At 35.9% G+C, this 17,863-nt stretch overlaps 2 protein-coding genes across 3 annotated transcripts in view; both read left to right on the top strand.

Annotated features, from left to right (window-relative positions):
• Positions 1-533: 533 nt before the first annotated feature.
• LOC136842427 (transmembrane protein 19) lies at positions 534-10,578 on the top strand. Its single transcript, XM_067109751.1, has 6 exons — positions 534-665; positions 3,347-3,412; positions 6,646-6,795; positions 7,228-7,332; positions 7,672-7,887; positions 8,331-10,578. Exons 3-6 carry the CDS (start codon positions 6,699-6,701, stop codon positions 8,480-8,482), a joined length of 570 nt encoding a protein of 189 aa, XP_066965852.1. The 5' UTR covers positions 534-665; positions 3,347-3,412; positions 6,646-6,698; the 3' UTR covers positions 8,483-10,578.
• A 3,867-nt stretch (positions 10,579-14,445) lies between these two features.
• LOC136842428 (early estrogen-induced gene 1 protein) overlaps positions 14,446-17,863 on the top strand; it is a 337,802-nt gene continuing 334,384 nt past the window's right edge. Inside the window, exon 1 of one of the 2 annotated variants that reach the window (XM_067109755.1) lies at positions 14,446-14,617. The gene's annotated coding sequence lies outside the window, so the exon portion shown is untranslated. The remainder of the gene's footprint in view (positions 14,618-17,863) is intronic. The other variant, XM_067109757.1, reaches the window with a different exon arrangement.

Raw genomic sequence — 17,863 nt, forward strand, 5'->3', positions numbered from 1 at the left:
TCAAAATAGATGTAAAGAACCTGAGATCTGACTGCAATTATTGTAGCCAATTGCTATTGCTAGATGGGGACTTTCCAAAATATCTCTGTGCTGAGCGTATTCTGTAATACTTTTGATCTAACTGAAATTTAAGAATGCATATGAGATTGTTGGTGAAATATTTTGTGTGTAAATTACTGATAATAATTTTTACTTTCATTGAAGTTGGAATAACTCCCCTCATTGCTGTAATTTTTGTCCCAGTTGTACAAGCTCCTAGTTTAACATTTTCTATACGGGATGTTTCTTAGAACATTGTTTTTAAACATGTTACATTGTCTTGTAAGTGTAAATATCCATAGCTGATATCACTGGTAAGTGATTAACTGAAATTTAAGAATGCATCCACTATAGATTACAATGATATTGGCAGTGGATGTTTTACCATTAGCTCTGTAAAATCAGACTACTGTACAGTATAGGTAAAACTTATTTTGCATGCTGTATTGCGACATGAATCATTTATCACAATTTTTTGCGTATAACAGGTATGGTTGTTGGTTTTCTGTTGACGCTGAGCAGTTATGTATTTCTAGTCAATCTTCTAGTTTTCTTTGTATCTTCTTCGAAAGCAACGAAATTCAAGTCTGAGGCAAAGAAAAAGCTAGAGGAAAACTTCAAAGAGGGTGAGTTACTGTTAACAGTTTTTTTTGTGCATGAAGATGCATTTTGCACACTGAACGTAATTAGCATGAGGCAGAGGGCAAGGAATACAGCATGGTTTATTGATAACACGTCATTATTAAGTTTGTTTCTCCTAGTTTAAGGGAAGCACTGATGTCTTAATTTTCATTTACAATATAAGTTTCGTGTATTAACATGTCATTGAAAATCAGATTCTAGTGTGTTTTTACTGACGTGGTTATTTCGCAGATAATGAAAAACTAATACTGTACGTAGCTGCATTTTCAAACTTATGTGGAAGTGGAACAGACAGTATAATGAACACTCATGTATGGAATGTAAAATGTGATTCTTGGATGTGGAAGAGAAAGTGGTAGGAGAACAGTAATTTGCGTGCAGATACATTGTATTAAAATGAAATGATTGCTTAATATTATTATTACAAAATAACTTATTTTAGATATTACTTCCGCCAAGATATTAAAGAAAAAATCATTCTGTACCTTTGACCAGATCTTTGCTGGAGGTCCCGGTAGCTTCATCATTATGCAGTTAGCATTATTTGTCATTTAATTTTCTCCCTTGGGATTTCAAAGATATTTTCCTTGAAAACTGTATCTGTTAGACAGCTGGTAGGAGCTCAGTTTTATGGGTATGGTGAGTACTGAATGTTAATTGTGGTGTTTGGGGATGTTGCCGGGGGTTCATCAATTAAAGCCTAAGTTATTATAGTAATACAGTAATTCTATAGTCTTGCTGTTTGCATAAGTAATAAACGTTTGCACCCAGGGCATCTCAACCATGCTGTCATTTTTGTTTAAAGCTGATTAGAAAGTTGTTTATATCAGTTATTATTGGTAAAGTGTGTAATTTTTTTCCAAGCTCTGGTAGTTTGTTGGTTAAAGTAGGGTTATCACCAAAATTTTGCATCAGGCATACACTGAGACATTGTAGACTTGCACACTGAAATTGAAGTTAAATGTGGTAATCATTGCCTACACATTACTATCTTCCCTGCCCTAGTGTGTCACAACTTCCTGTATGTTTGAAGTATTTATATGTGCATTACTTAACAACCAGCACTGGAACCATTTTGCATTTAAGAAGTAGATGTACCTTGAGTATGATAAAGAAAAAATTCAAGACCATTCATCCTCTGACCGTGATAGTGCAGTGACTAGAGCATTAGGCATGCCTTTCAGGGATTAAAAAATCACACATGTACATATCATGATGCTGTACTTGCCATGAAAAACTCGGTTTAGTGCTACTTATGTATGCATGTTGTACGTGATTTATATGTGGTACTGATCCACCTGCAAATTTTGTGAAGTGTATTTGGACATAAAATTCACGAAGCCACATTCTGCATATTATAAGGGCTCAGAATTGGCATATTGGTCACGTAAGGCCTCATTATATGAAGTTTATATTTCTATAGTGTTTATGGCTACTTCAGAAGTTATGTTAGACCAAGATGATATAAAGAAAGTTTTAGTTATACTAGCTGGTACCCTCGCCTTTTAACACCTTTGCTTGGGTCACGTTGTAGGCCAGACTTAAACAAGACGAACAGTAATGAAATGTTAGTTTTTCATCATTCCAGAAGTTTTAGGATGAGTAAAATTGATGTTATTTGAAACAAGCGATTTTCAGTCATCATCATTAGTGTTTTTGTACTTTCATGGGCCAAGGCATGAAGTGGATTCTTCTCCATTGCCTTCTGTCTTGAGCACATTCTCCTTGAGTTCTCATTTGGTCTAGCTCTTTACCAATGCCCTTTTTCCTTGGTTTTCTAGCCATTCGTACTGATCACTGTTTGAATTTCCTGTCTGTAACTGTTGTGACTCGTGCATATTTTGATAATAATGAAGCACTGTATATGCATCTCTCCCCATAGAGCTAAACAGGGATTTGCATTTTTAGTTAACCATATATACTGCAGGTCAACTTTGTTTTAAGAGGAAACAGAAAGGATACTCTATTTATTTTGCAGATTAAGTTTGTAAGATATATTGAAAGTAGCATTCTGTTTATTTTCAGTTACCACCAACTGATTCAGTTTAAAGTAAAATGTTCCTGTTACCTTGACCAACTGATTGGTTCAGAATTATTTCAAACTTCAAAATGAGTAGTTGATTTTCAGTTATAATTCCTTTGAGGTAAAATGTTCAGTTGTTAAGACACTTTCATTTTACTTAATCTTGGAGGTATATGGACCAACAACACTGTGTTGCATATCAAAATGCTGCATGGCATGGAAACTAAATTGAAATACTGTAATAAGAACCATGAGATTTTGTTCTAGTGAAGAGTGTGGTCTTAAATTTTAGGATCACTTTATATGGAATTTAAGTACAGTATCCTTAATGATGGAGGAAAGTTGAGAATGTTATTTGTGAGTGGATACAATTCATGTCAGGTGTTTTTGTGCTAACTCTCTAGGTGTCTCCTGTTTTTGTGAATATCAGGTGGTTTGCAAGGTAAAATCATTAATGTATGTGCATTTTCCTTTATCATTAAACATTTATGTAAGTGCATTTCCCTTATCATTAAACATAACTTCTGTCCTTTGGTGCTTAAATTTGCCTTGCAGTTACCCTCTTCTAATACACTTCAGTAACGCTAAAAAAGGCATCATTGTATGGAATGCTAGTGCTCGTGGTAATTTCAGTTCTTTCAGGTGCGGGTGTGACAACAAACGGACCCTATCCTTCAGTTTTCCATAGTTATGCAAGGCAAATTTTCGGTAAGGAGGCAGCTAAATTGTTGAAGCTACTGTATTGCTGCTAGATGCCTTAGCTTGCAATGTAATGAGCTTTCCTCTCGAAGCTTATCTTTGTAAATGTCAATAGCTTGTAAGAAACTACTAAACAGTCATTGTAATAATGTATGCGGTACGGTACTTAGAGGACCTAGATTCTCTGTGCAGTATTCATTTCCAACTTTTCTCACTGGTGTAGTCGTCTGTACATTTCTGAAAGTTCTAGAGTTGCTTATAATGATGCATGATACAGTAGCAATGATTTTGATGAATTTTGCTTGCCTTCTGTTGCTAATTCGGGATTCACAGAGTATTAGAAACTTTCGAAGTTTGTTGAACTATCCCTCCTCCCTCCCTATAGGAGGGTACAGTAAACCCCCAGTATTCGCGTTCTCATGATTCGCGGACTCATGCATTCGCGGGTTTCTCTGTGGAACATATCTAGCCATCATTTGCAGAAAATTTGCCCATTCGCGGTATTTTTCACTGAGAAATATTCACTAATTACTGTATTTTCATATAATTTTCATGAATAAATGCACTTTTTGTGATAAAACTATTAAAATACTCACGTATATGCATTTTTACAGGGTTTTTCTGTGTTTAAACTATCAAAATGGGCAGTTCTAAGTGTTTTTAGAGGGGTTTTAAGTATTCGCAGATTTTAGCTATTTGCGGGGGCGTGTGGGATGCATCCCCCGCAAATACGGGGGGTTCACTGTACTATCAGCAGTGTGCTTGAATTATGCATTTTCCCTCTGGACCCTGGTTGCATTGTTTTCTATCTCTTTTTCATCCCTTCTCTCTGATCATTTTCCAACAAGCTGTCAACCTTCTCAAACTTCGTCTTGCTAAAATTTTTGCCCTGTAAGAACAGAGCATTTCGTTCAGGTACTCGAGTGTGGAAATGTGACTCATTGGTCTGTTTAAGTGGTTAATAAATTACAAAACATTGGGTAATTTGATACACTGATACAAACCATATTTTTCATACTGTAAAGAGCATGAACATTATTTATATATATTGCTGGTTTGTAGATAGTTCTGCTACCTTTCAGCTTGTGTTATTTAGATATGTAGTAGTACTAGTTGGCATTATTGCCCTTCAAGTCTTGTCATACTTCCTGCTAATGTTCATTGATAATTAGTGTTCTTTACTCAACCTTGCAGGATTGTATATGTGCATATTGATGTTATAATTGTATGTGTACTATATTTACAATTAGCATCTATTTTTTTTTCCATTTTGTCATTTTTCATGCATGCTAATGTGGGGTGTAGCTATCGCTATGCAAGGTGTGTTTTGCATTTGAATATAGAATTTGGTTCAAGTTTCGTACTATTTAAGGAGGGGCGTACAGTTTGTGCATTTTGGGTTTGAGGATGAGATTTTTACTTTTTTTTTTTCCTAAGAGACTGTTTTAACAGAATAAAGAGAATCAGTAGAGCATGAACTATTTTGAGAAAATATTGATGCAGATACAACTATAACCATACATTTTTAATGTCTTTCCATGATTTTAGGTGTAGCATTTCCAGGTAGCTGTGAAAGTGGAGAGATTTTTTTTTTAAATGTTTTCTGTGCATATTTAAAAAATCGTAGCATGTCCTAGAGTGAGTTCATTTTAGGGTCTCTCCTTTCAAAGTTCCTTTAAAATCCAAAGATTCATTTTTATAAGAGAATGGTCACTCAGTGTCTGTCTCTCACTGTGTCAGTATATGCATCTATTTATCATCTGTCCCTCTTGGCCTCCTTCCTCTTAGTTGTCTGATTCTGATTTTAGCTAGCTACAATTTCATCTTCTTAATTAAGACCGAAGCCTAGAGCTGTAACGTAGTGGTCATGTTCAGCTACCTTGCAACAACGAGCATCATACAAATTTGTCATCATGTTTGTCAAGAAAGTTACTTCATGAACTGGATCTCAGTCTGATTACCTTCTGTCAAGAGTATGAAGACATTCTCTCGTGTTTTTGTTCATCGTCCAGCAGACACTGGCGTATCTTGAATATAGAATATAGAAAGTTTTTTATTTCCAGCTAAGGCAAGGCTGGTCTTGAGTACTTTTTCAGGTGTATGAATGTGTAAGAAATTTTTTTTATGTAGTTTGGTGTTATTGTTATTAAAATAAACTTTACCTGTTTAGTGTACTGTATTTAGGAAATTAGGACCTTCAGCTATGATACAGTATGTTGGTGTAAATAACTTAACTGCATGGGGACAATTACTATTGTTATTGCAGAATTGAGAAGTGAAAGAAAAATAATTATGGTTTTGTGTGTGGGGCCCAATAGCATATATCTGTGTTCTTATTAGTACAGCCTAGAATTTTATGCTTTCATGTTAATAAGTGTTCTTTATTGAAACACAAGTACATGCACATAGAAAACATAACAGAAATTTGACCTTCAGGTGGAACTGAATGAGAATCATGAAGTGCTCTAACTAGTCCAACTTGTTGGGCTTGACCAGGATACCCAGAATAATCTTCACCTTTTGCTTTCATTATCACTTATGTCTTGTGCTATCGTCCCTTTTGCCTAGTGGTCTTTTTGCAAAATGTTTGCCCTCATTTAGGATGAAATCTTTTTAGGTTAACTCTGTTAGGGGCTAGAAATCGATGGTTTGGTTAAATACTGTATGGTAATCATATAGGTCTATAGTAATGAGGACTACTGGTTTTTGATAGTAGATGAATTTAGCGAGATGGACTAATATGGAGTATCTAGTTGGAGAAAGACTGAGGCAAGGAATTGAGTGGCTTATTTTTCCATGTCATGTTTGGAAGAGGTAAGCAGTGAGCTTGATAGTATTTTGTGTTTATTAGACTTAAACCCTGCTGACTACTGTTTCTGTAACAAAGCCATCCATGTTAATGTTTGGCGAGTCTATTAGCGTTTTAGAGGTTAAAGTTGACTTAATCTCTTTATTACTCAGTGTGATCCTGTCATGTAGCACCTACTGAGATGTCAAACTGAAAAGGGTTCAAGGGTGTTTGATAACCTTATGTCCTTGGGCAAAAGATCACAATAAATATTTACTGCATCATGATAGGACTTTCATAGGAAAAATTTTGCAGGTACAAGATCAAGCTTTTGATTTATCCCTGTTTCTTTGTCACAGAGAAAAGTTCTGTAGACAAATTATTAAATTTGTAAAACTGTATTCACTTACCTTTAATACCGTTATTAAAGTATGTTCAACTTGTTCTCTATCAGGAGGGGAACGGAACTGGGTCCAAGTCCTCTGTAATGGTGGCGTTGCTTCAATAATGGCCTGGTTTTACATCATGGATTGTGGGTGTGGAGAAAATCCCATAGACATGGTGTACAACTACCGTTGTTCTTGGCTAAGCATTGCTGTTCTAGGTAACTCGAATTTTTTTCAGCTGATGTTTACTTGATTGTTGTCTTGGTAGAGCTACTACACTGAAAAAGAGCATATATCTAGATTTAATTACAGACTACAAGATGAATTACAAGATCAGTTACAGATGCAAGGGGATCTTGATTATTATACCAATTCAATAATAGATGATTAGCTAAAGTTTCATGAAATTTATTACTGTAAAATGTTTTCAAGCTCGGTGGAAAATAATCTATTAAGGATGTAGGTCTTGCAGATTGCATGGTAAAATATTAATGATTTCAAATTATTATTAAGCAGCTTTATTTTCTTCATAGATATGGGGTGAATAAATGCTTTAATTCATAATCTCTTGAGAATTGATTTCTGTTTATCAGTTCTATTTGTCTCATATTTTGGTATGACCCATAACATTTTATCCCCCTTTACATTAGGTGCGCTGGCTTGTTGCAATGGTGATACTTGGGCCTCAGAGTTTGGTACTGTACTTAGTACAGGAGATCCAATTCTTATTACATCCCTGCAACCAGTCCCCCGAGGTACATTGTGACATTGTTTTTGTTTGGTTAAAATAATATTGCCGACTTGTAATAATACTGTGTTCATTGTGGTATCTTAGTTCTGAAGGAAAATGACATCTTAATGCTGTAAATTTTTCATGTTCCAAGAATGATGATGTTACTCTGGTATTTCTGTATAGCAGAAAAATTCCAGTTTAAAAACTAGTTTTGCCAATTTGAACTGAACTTGGCTTACCCTGAGCCAAGTACATCACCTAATTTTACAAGTCATGATTAAAATATTCCATAGAAAATAAAAAACTAACAAAAATACAACATTTATGATTTAATGATGTTGATACAAGTTATCTTTTCCAGGCACTAATGGTGGAGTGACAGTGATAGGTCTGTTGGTCAGTTTCATTGGCGGCCTTTTGATTGGCGTTGGACACTACTTAACACTCTTGATGTTTGTATCCACTCCTGTCCTGATTAGCGCACCTCCACAGTGGCCAATAGTCTTTGTTGGCGCACTTGGTGGATTGTTGGGAAGCTTGATCGATTCTGTGATTGGTGCTACTATGCAGTATTCAGGTTAGTGAATTGAATGGTGTATTGAATCCTTTGAGCCCTTTTAACATTTTCTTGTTGCTCTAGTGCATTTTCAAAAGAGATGTCAAGACGTTAACATCTGGGACAGTAAAATACATCGCTTGTAATTTCCTCGGGCAGTGTGACCCTACAGGTATTTTTATTTTCCACTCTTAAGTATGCTAATGCTGCTTTTTTCATAATTTTGATATTCTGGGTGCCAGGGTTTTTAATGTGTAATATGTTTTTATGTTGAAGTTAAAGTCTGTGTACATGTGTGTTACGAAATTTTTTTATACCGTCCTCTCAGAAAGTAAAGGACTTGAGAGCCAACAATATGCTGGACAACTTTTGAAACAGCTTATTCTTGCTTTATGTGTTAAGTCCATTAGTGTCTCTTGCAGTATTTCAAGACTTGATTCACTGTTGGAAGTTTACGTTCACAGGCATGGACTCGGAAGGCAGAATAGTGGAGCGGCCGGGGGATGGAATCATACCTATCTGTGGTTCATATATTCTGGACAACCATGCAGTTAACCTCATCAGCTCCCTTATAACTGCAGTAATCTTACCAAGAGTAGCTCTAATGGTCATGTAATGCCATGGATTTTTAGCGAGTCCTCGTATATTGAAGATATTGGGAACTGTGTAATGGCTGTGGTCCCATGTGTAGCATATGTTGGCAGCACAATATTATGGTGCATAAGTTCAAGTGCAGGCAGCCAGGAGGTCCTCAGGGTCACCATCTGAACCTATTGCTCAACTAAATTAGGGTTGCTTTGGTACTGTGATGGTCAAAATGTTTCCTTGTGACTTCCTGAGGCTTTCGGGGTGATCTTGAAAGAAATATCGGATAAAAAAAAAGTTATATGCGGTGTTTTCAGAATGTTCATGAATTTATTGTAGAATAGAGTTTGGCTGTATGTTATACATCCAGTTTGACACAAAAAACAGCTATTGCTCATTCTGCTTTGTGATAACTAAATAGTGGCATTATTAGACTTAATATACAGGTACGGTACTAATTTACCCTCGTATTATCGACAGTATCGTTTGTTTATTTTCATGTCAGAGATCAATTAGTATTTAATTATAGAGTTGTTGTTGTTGTTGAGTGTATAAATGGTTAACCACTGTTATTCTCTGCCAGTATTAAGATGCATTATTTATCATTACTGTACTATAGTTTTGAACGTCATTTAAGAAATCAGTTACAAATATATCACGTATACTGTATGTACAAATTAAAGCTATAAAATTTCACATTCAGTATTAATATATTTCTATTTAGTAAGATTTTCATCATTCATTCTGGTCATGGACCTACGGTGTTTTCGAGACAGTATCTGTTACGTGCAAAAGGAAGGGTGTTTATATTTGTAAGTATAGTGTAATTAATAGGTTCCAAGAAGGCTTGGCATCATGTTCCCACATTTTTGTTAATCAGTCAGTGTTGATTCCTTGTGTACCATCGTGCAGAAATTTAAAAACGATAAAACAAAAAGTATGTTCCACTGTACAGAGTAATAGTGAAATTGTACTTTAAATTATCCACAGCCATGTTAAAATTTTAAATTATTCACAGCCATGCTAACTTTACTGGTAACTGTGCTAAGCTATGTATAGATATTGTTACATAAGTCTCCATATATATTGAGAACCAGAGATTTTATCATATTTATGCAGTCAGAAGCATTAACATGTTTACAATTCAGTCACTCCACATTGGCTGTGACACCTGTTATGTGTTTTATTTGGTTATGAGTTTATTTTCCTGATTTATTAATCTTTTCTTTATCGTATTTTGTTGGTTCTCTTCCTTTTTAAGATTGGGTTAAAGGGGTGTATTGTAGGGTTTTGGAGTAAGCTACTGGAATCAGCTTTAACAAGGAAAACTTAAATGCAGGGGTAATAATATTTGTTAGCTTTCACTTTTTTAAAAAGTTGTCCATGTAGTCATCACCATATTGAGAGTTAATTTAATAAACTGATTCAGTGGGTGATATAAATACGTCCAGGTTAATGTTCTGTATAAAAGTGAAAATATGAGATAGAAATATTTCCTGTACAGTTATCATAGCATGTATCTCATACTGATAATTGTCACACATTGTGAATGCATGTATCAGATATATGCTTCTGATTTTCAGCCTCATGTAAGGGCTTTGTATCATACACTCGTCTTACGTCGTTCTTCAACAGTGCTGATAAAACTACCTACTTACATTTTCATTTTTGACAAAGTGGTGGTTTAACTTCATGACAATAGCAATAATGATTTTCAGCCTCATGTAAGAGCTTTGTATTGTGCAATCGTCTTACGTCGTTCTTCAACAGTGCTGATAAAACTACCTACTTACATTTTCATTTTTGACAAAGTGGTGGTTTAACTTCATGACAATAGCAATAATGTATCTTTCTCTTTCGAAAGTTAATCTGCCCCCACTTCTGCAGCTTTTTCTTATCGGTTATTTGAAGTTTGTGTCAACATTGGGCATTTATGTAATCAGTACAGTACTGTACTGGGTTTTAAAAATTTTTTTTCTCTCAGTTGTCTCAGTCTCACTTTCAGATGGTAATTCTGTGTATATATTGTGAAGGGGTTTTTGTCTGTTTTAGTGACTAATTGTGAAACTGATATTAAAATCCTGGCCATTACTATATCAGAATGAGATGAATAAATATATATTTTAATTTCTGGAAGACTTATTTACTTTGTCTTTTGTGCTGTACAATAATTTGTCTTTGTTTCCATGGGAAGGCAACGCTTACAGAGCGTCCTCTGCGGCTTGCTGTGATATTGCAGGACCTTTGTGGTGTAGGCCTCTTCAGCAGTGCTTGTTGCCTTTTACCTTCTGGTCATCCCACCTAGCTGTTCATTATCCTGAAATTTACCTTGATCTAATGTTCTCACTTGAGAATAAAGCCTTTGGCTGAGCCTTATGAGCCTATAAATGCAATGCAATTGTCTTGATAAACTACAGTACCTCGTACTAGTGATGATGTTTCTTTTTTGGCATAAAATTTTACTTTTCTGAAAAAGAAATCATTTTTATTTTATACAAACCCATACTTAAATTAGGTGACCTTTGTGGTATTTGAATACCCCGTAAAATTCAGTCGTTGGTTTAATAAACAAGGAAGAGTTGCAGTAGTCTATACATATGTATACAGATCTTTGTGTCCCCAGTGAATAACCATCTCAGGTTTTTTGTGTGGTCTGGCCAGTCAAAGTCTCAGAGATGCAAAAACCAGAAGAGAGGCTGTTATCATTGTGAGATCTAAAAGAGAAGCCTGATGCAATTGCAAGTAGGAAGATTTAGCAAGACTTCAAATGAAACAAAAGGTTTAATTTTGGAGCCTAAATTGTCTTCTGACAAACATCCCACACTGTTGATATAAATTTTGAAGCTTCAGAAGACCCTGTCTAATCCAAATAGCTCACAGACATGAGCAAGCAGATTTATATACTTTAATAGCTGAATCTGACAGCTTCTGATGTCTCAGGAATAAGGAAAAAGCCAGCTGGAAGGGGAATAGTGGAAGTGACTCCCTCTTTTCACTGTCTTAAGAGCTGAGAGGCTGTAAGTATCCCAGTGCTGGCTTGACAGCCTAAATTTCATAAATTAAAACTGTATCTTGAAAGCATGTACTGTAATAGCAAATTTCACAAGGTTTTCAATGACTAAATAAAATGATTATCTCTTGATCAAAACTTAAAAGAATGGTGATGTTATTTCCTTAGTTAGAGGAGAACACTCCATTTTACGAAGAATTACATGAAAATCACTTTTGTTTCACGTTAACATTCAAAGAATGATTATCCAACTAACAAGAACCCTTACACTCTATTCTAATGTTTGATAATACTGTCATTAGAATTTTACTTGTGTACATGTTGTTAATATGGATTTCACACCAAACTAATGATCATAAAAAATCCATTGTGATGGCTGCACACAAACATCCTTTGTGATGACTTCCTGCTGCAAAGTTACCCCTGTACTAAAATATCATAATTTCACTGCAGCAGCTTAGAAAGATATACTTTTAGCACAGCAAGAACAAATGCTGCTAAGATTATCATTTCATTTTGCTGGTGAGACCACAAGGTACTCATTTATAAACTTCAGAAACTAGGAGTGGGTAGATATGTTTTAGGATTACCTCAAGATTTCCTTACAGGTGGACAGCAGCAAGTTGCTGTGGACAGGATCTTTAGTGAACCAAGACCTACTGTTTCTGGAGTTCTACAGGACAGTGTTCTTGGACCACTGTTATTTTTAATGTATACAAGTGATATGGTTCTTGGCCTGGAAAACAAGATTGTTCAGTGTGCCGATGATCCAACACTTGTGGGTGTAGTGAAGTCTCCACTGATGAGAAATGAAGCTGCCCTCAGCCTCAATCAGGACATGGACCGAACCAGGAAATGGTGTAGTCGGAAGGGGTATGAGGCTGAACTCCAGTAAAATGAAAACTTTTGATTAGCAGATCTCGTACAGATTTCCCACCCCACCCTCCCATTCAGGTGGATGGAACTTTGCTGAATGAGTCTGAAGTTTTAACTATTCTAGGTGTAACCTTGACGCACATCTAACTTTTGAGAAACATCTAATGAAAGTTTCAGCAAATGCCCCACTAAAGTTAGGTATTGTTCATAAGGCCTCATATATTTATAAGTGATAAAATCAATGCAACCTGTTTTAGATCATTTGTGCTTCCTTTACGGGAATACTGTTCTCTGGCGTAGATGTCTGCTTCTGCCAGAGATTTATCTCTTACATATTGTTCATGGTGGTAGGTTTTTGTTTCCTAATAATAGCAGCCATGACTTGGACCATCGACGGATGGTCTCTTGTTTGTCATTTTCTCATAAGTTGTATTTCAACAGAGATCTTTCACATTCACAATTGATACCTGATCCCCTTTGCCTGCCAAGAGCAACCAGATTTGCTGAATCCCATTACCAATGTGCAGTAAATGTGGCTTGCTGATGAATTTATCAGTTTTAGAGGTTCTTTATTCCTCACACTGTTGGACTGTGGAACAACCTCCCAGAGGATGTTGTGCAGTTGGTACTTCAGACGTGCAAGTGAAAATGCAATGCATTACTACCTTAATAGTATTGCATTTTAATACATTTTATGTAAATATTAATTTTTTTAATAAGTGGGATCTCTTTTTTTCTGTATATCCCATTACTTCTTCCCAATGAACACCATATTCTTTGGAAGCTTGAATTTCAAGTTAATGGTCCCTGTGGGCTTGTTCCATATGAAGAGGTTTCATCTACTGAATAATAAAAATATCTGTTTCTGCTGCCTCTCCAAGTTAGAGAATCCTAAAGGTCAGTAAACAATGCTTATTTGCTATGCCATAAATTTTATTACAGGAGCTTGCAAATGAATATAAAATACCTGAACTGATTTGTTATGCATAATTACTAAAATGCTAAGATCGAAATAAACATTGGGTGACCAAAAGAAAATGGTATAAGTTAAGTCATATATACTTTTTCCAACAAGGTGTTAAGCATAGGCTCTCTCAGTAAAGCTTTTGATATGGCCCTAATTTCCAGCAAAAATTACCATTTCCTTAAGATAGGGTTATAGCAGATGGGCCTAACCGATGTCAGGGCAGTTGAAGGATGTATGGTCTTTTGAAAGGAAATCGGCAATCCTAGTTAATTTGAGGTGTCGAATCCAACTCAACAAGGTAGGAATGACAGAAATGCACTATACATAGCAACTTTGCAAGTTTATTTGCCTGACACAAGCAGTGGATTCCAACTTGAATTGGGGTTGATTGATTCATTCATTTATAGATTTTAGTTATACAGCCAAGCACTGGGGCAACTTAAGCCATTCAGTGGTGAAACGAAATTGACAGTAAAAGTTTAATAGGTGTAACAGGAAGAAAACCTCGCAGTTGCATTATGAATCAATTGTTAGGAGAAGGTGGATAGTAAGTTGCAAGAAAGAGAATATAAACGGAGGTACAGTAAAAGGAATGAATGCAGTCTCAGCTAGGGGCCGAAGGGACACTGCAATGACGGTTAAGTAATGCCTATATTGCACCGCATGAGTGCGCTAACGGCGTTACTCCCCTACGGAGAACCTGAATGGGAAGAGGAAGTGCTTCATCCCAGATTTATTTGGTTAATCAGGATCAGCCCCTAAGCCTGAGCCTATATCGTAGTTGTCAAACCGATTAACAAAGGTCAATCTAGTCAAATTTACAATTAAAAAACATTTAGAATTGGGCTACTACTCGTATCTCATAGGCAGAGTATATAAGTATGTTGTGCTAAGCTAGACTGCCACAAAGTCATTCCCAAAATCTTCCTCCAGCTATGCCCGGCGTAATTATGATATCTTGTGTAGTAATAATTAATGCAGATTAATAAATTAATTATTTCATTATATAATTATGTGTTTGGACGTAAAATTATGTCAACATATATTATCAAATAAAATATAATCGTGGGTAACTTTATACTGAAAGAATGGCGCGTGGAAATGTATTTCTCTGCGTCGAGCCAAGAAAAACATTACCTGAGGTGTCTTAAACTTTGTCCACCATGAATTCAATTGTTTACATTACTTGCCACATAAAATGTACTGTCAAGTGCCAGTTACTAAAAGTGGATATCATCAAAATTAGCTTACTTCGAAATTTTTGAGTTGTTGCCATTGCCAAGACGGCAAGAATGAACAGAACGAAACTCGAGGTAGGCAGAGATACTGAATTTATTTTTTTATTAACTTTCATCCAATCCTCGTTTTGCTTATTTATTTATTTTTTTTATTATGCCCGTCCATAATCTGTACCGCGTGCCCCATTATTTGTCACTTGTGGTTTAGGCTTGCAGTCTGCTAGGCTTAATTGGGTATTGATATTTTAATTATCGCCGAATACGTGAAAAATATATTTTTCCGACTGCACATCTCGTGTTTAATGCTTTTATGGCTAGTTTTTATTTTACAGAAAACTCTGTTTTATGTTACCCTAGCTGCCTAGCCCGTTGTCCCATCTGTAACACTTCGGCCCAGGGGACTCATTTGATAGTGGGTTTTTTAGGGTGGGAAAAACCCAAAACCGAATTTCACCAAGAGGAATAGCCCAGAAAATATAAATTACGAGGTAATCACGTTGAAAAATTCATGAATCTTTTCTGTGATTAGGCCCCAGTGTCAGTCATCTAACGCTATTTAAAGGACAGAAGGTTTTTATGACAATTATTGAGATGCATAGTAACCTTATCTTCCCTTACCTAACCTAATCTAAGGCTTTGGGTCTCACCTGACTTAGGGTTTCACCCCCTAATCAAATGTAAGTCATAAGTTAAACTACAGAAGCTTCACCCCCAACCTAATTTTAGTCATAAGTTAAACTACAGAAATGTAGTCGAAAATTACCTTCCCCTAACCTAATCTAACCTACTTTACAGTGTGTGTGTCAGACTGTGTGAAAATTTTTTTGAAGGAGGCTGACATGAGTCACTTTGTATTTTATAAAATAGTTATTCATGGTAATTCTAAGAGTTCTGTGCAGAGATATTGTGTATTGATGAAATTTTTTGACTGAACAGTATATAAAAGGGGATATATGATGTAGTAGTGGTGAGATAATGTAAAAATTTTACTGAAATAATGTGAGATTTCTACAGTCGTTGTTTAAGTTTTTGCACTCAAAAGCTCTGTGGGACTCCACGTTTAGTGCCAGCCCCTCAGGAATGATTGAAAAAATATAAACGATAGTAAATTTTGGTAAATTTCTCAGGTTATCTAGCCTGTACTGCATCATAGACACCCTTTCTATATTCTTCAGTCAAAAAATTTTACTAATAAACAATGTCTTCATTCAGAGCTCTGCCTAGAATTACCATTGTTTATCTTACATAATTTACTTCATTTAACTTATGTGTTTCTTTTATTTTTGCTCTTTCCTGTTTATAACTAACTTCTCAATATCCTTTCCTCTACTAGGCAGCTCCTGCTGCACTGTTGGTTTCCTTGTGCTTGTAGCGATCAGCTTTTCCATTTAGGTTTGCAGCCTTTCTTGTAATGTTAAAATTGATAATAATAATAAGTTATTATTATTCTTGTGGTACCCATACCACAAAAAATGCGGTAATTTTGTATAATAAAAATGAGTTGAGATGACAGGTCCCATCCCTAGGTACGATATGTATATACCATTCCAAAGTCCAAACCAAGGAGAAGTGATGATAGTGACTAGCCACAGGCTGGACACCAGCAAGTGCAAGTTTGGGGTTCAATATTCACTGAATAAAAAAGGTTTTGTGGTTTATAAAAAACATTCGTACAGATACACCTTGGGTGTACTGTAATATGTAAAGTGATCCATAGTTAAGTGATCATTGTGCCAAGTACTGCTGTTCAGTACTATTACAAGAAAACTAATCACCTGAAAGATCTGGTAGTATTTTTCAGGTGATTATTTTTAACTGTTAAGGCTACATAGAATTTTCATAAAATCAGACCTTTGAAACATATTGTGCTTAGAGATATATATGAACATTTCCATTAGGTTGAAATATAACTGTCAGTAAAAAAATTAATTTGAGTGTAGGTTTTGTATTGGAATTCTGTAAAAAATATCCCATTAGATTTAGATAGATTCATAGCCAAATAAAAGTGATGAATATAAACTAGGTTCTGGTGTAATTTGAAAATTCCAGAAGCAGATTTTGTTTTTGGATCAATGAAAATGTTCTTTTGATAAAAATAAGATTGTTAATCATATAAAGATTATTTTAATCAGGGAGGCAAAAAGCTAATGTTAGCCCTATACGGTATAAGCATTACTTATACCGTAAATCCCATTCCTAATTTTACAGTATTAGTGTTCTGAAATATAGAAGCAGGATTGCTTGGACTATAAGGTTTTCCTGTGCTCACGTTGTTGTGGGCCTACAAAAATCGCTAGATCGCATGCAAGATAGAGGTGCCCCTTGGGGGGTCAGTACCATCAGTGCACCTTACGCGATGCACTGGAGACAGCATCCCTTTGGCCCCTAGCTGCAGCCCATTTCATTCCTTTTACTGTACCTCCGTTCATATTTTTTTTTCTTCCATCTTGCTTGTTTCTTAGTGCAATTGCCAGGTTTTCCCCATTACACCTTTGTACTCGGTTTCTCTTTCAGCGCTGAATGCCTTCATCATAGGCCCCAGCGCTTGGGCTGTGGCTTAAACTTTATATTCTGATTCCAATTCCAACAATAGAGGTGAATGGTATAGTGTTTGTGTGTGTTGGAGCTCTTCGTTGGGTGAGTCAGTAGAGCTGCGGACTGTCACTCGATGGGCCGGAGTTCAATTCCCCAGCCGGCTGATGAAGAGTTAGAGGAATTTATTTCTGGTGATAGAAATTCATTTCTCGCTATAATGTGGTTCGGATTCCACAATAAGCTGTAGGTCCCGTTGCTAAGTAACCAATTGGTTCTTAGCCACGTAAAATAAGTCTAATCCTTCCGGCCAGCCCTAGTAGAGCTGTTAATCAGCTCAGTGGTCTGGTAAAACTAAGGTATACTTAGCTTTTTTGTGTGTGTTGGTGTGCGTGGGTTTGTGTGCGTATTCAGGGATTCTACGAGCTGCTGGTAAACCTTCCGTGTAGTTATTGGAGCCGCTAGTGTTGTGCGAGTTGAAGCTCAGGTGGATCTTCCGTGATTAAGCAATTAAAGGATGAACATTTATCAGTGCATGTCTTTTTTTCTATCTCTTGAGTCACCCCTGTTTGGGTGGAACAGGTTGAAGCTTTTGAAGAAGTTAGGATCATGCATGTGCCACTGATTTCAAATGCAAGTGCTAATCACTAGGTTGAAGGTGCAAAAAAAAAAAAAAAACTATGAATTCACAGCAAAAACTTGGCAAAATGATTTTAGAAAGCATGAGAACACTGGAAAAAAAACATTTGCATAGCTTGGAGATAGCTTTGGCTGCTTTTAGTGACAAAA

The sequence above is a fragment of the Macrobrachium rosenbergii genome, chromosome 10 (assembly GCF_040412425.1).
Source record: "Macrobrachium rosenbergii isolate ZJJX-2024 chromosome 10, ASM4041242v1, whole genome shotgun sequence".
Lineage (NCBI taxonomy): Eukaryota > Metazoa > Arthropoda > Malacostraca > Decapoda > Palaemonidae > Macrobrachium > Macrobrachium rosenbergii.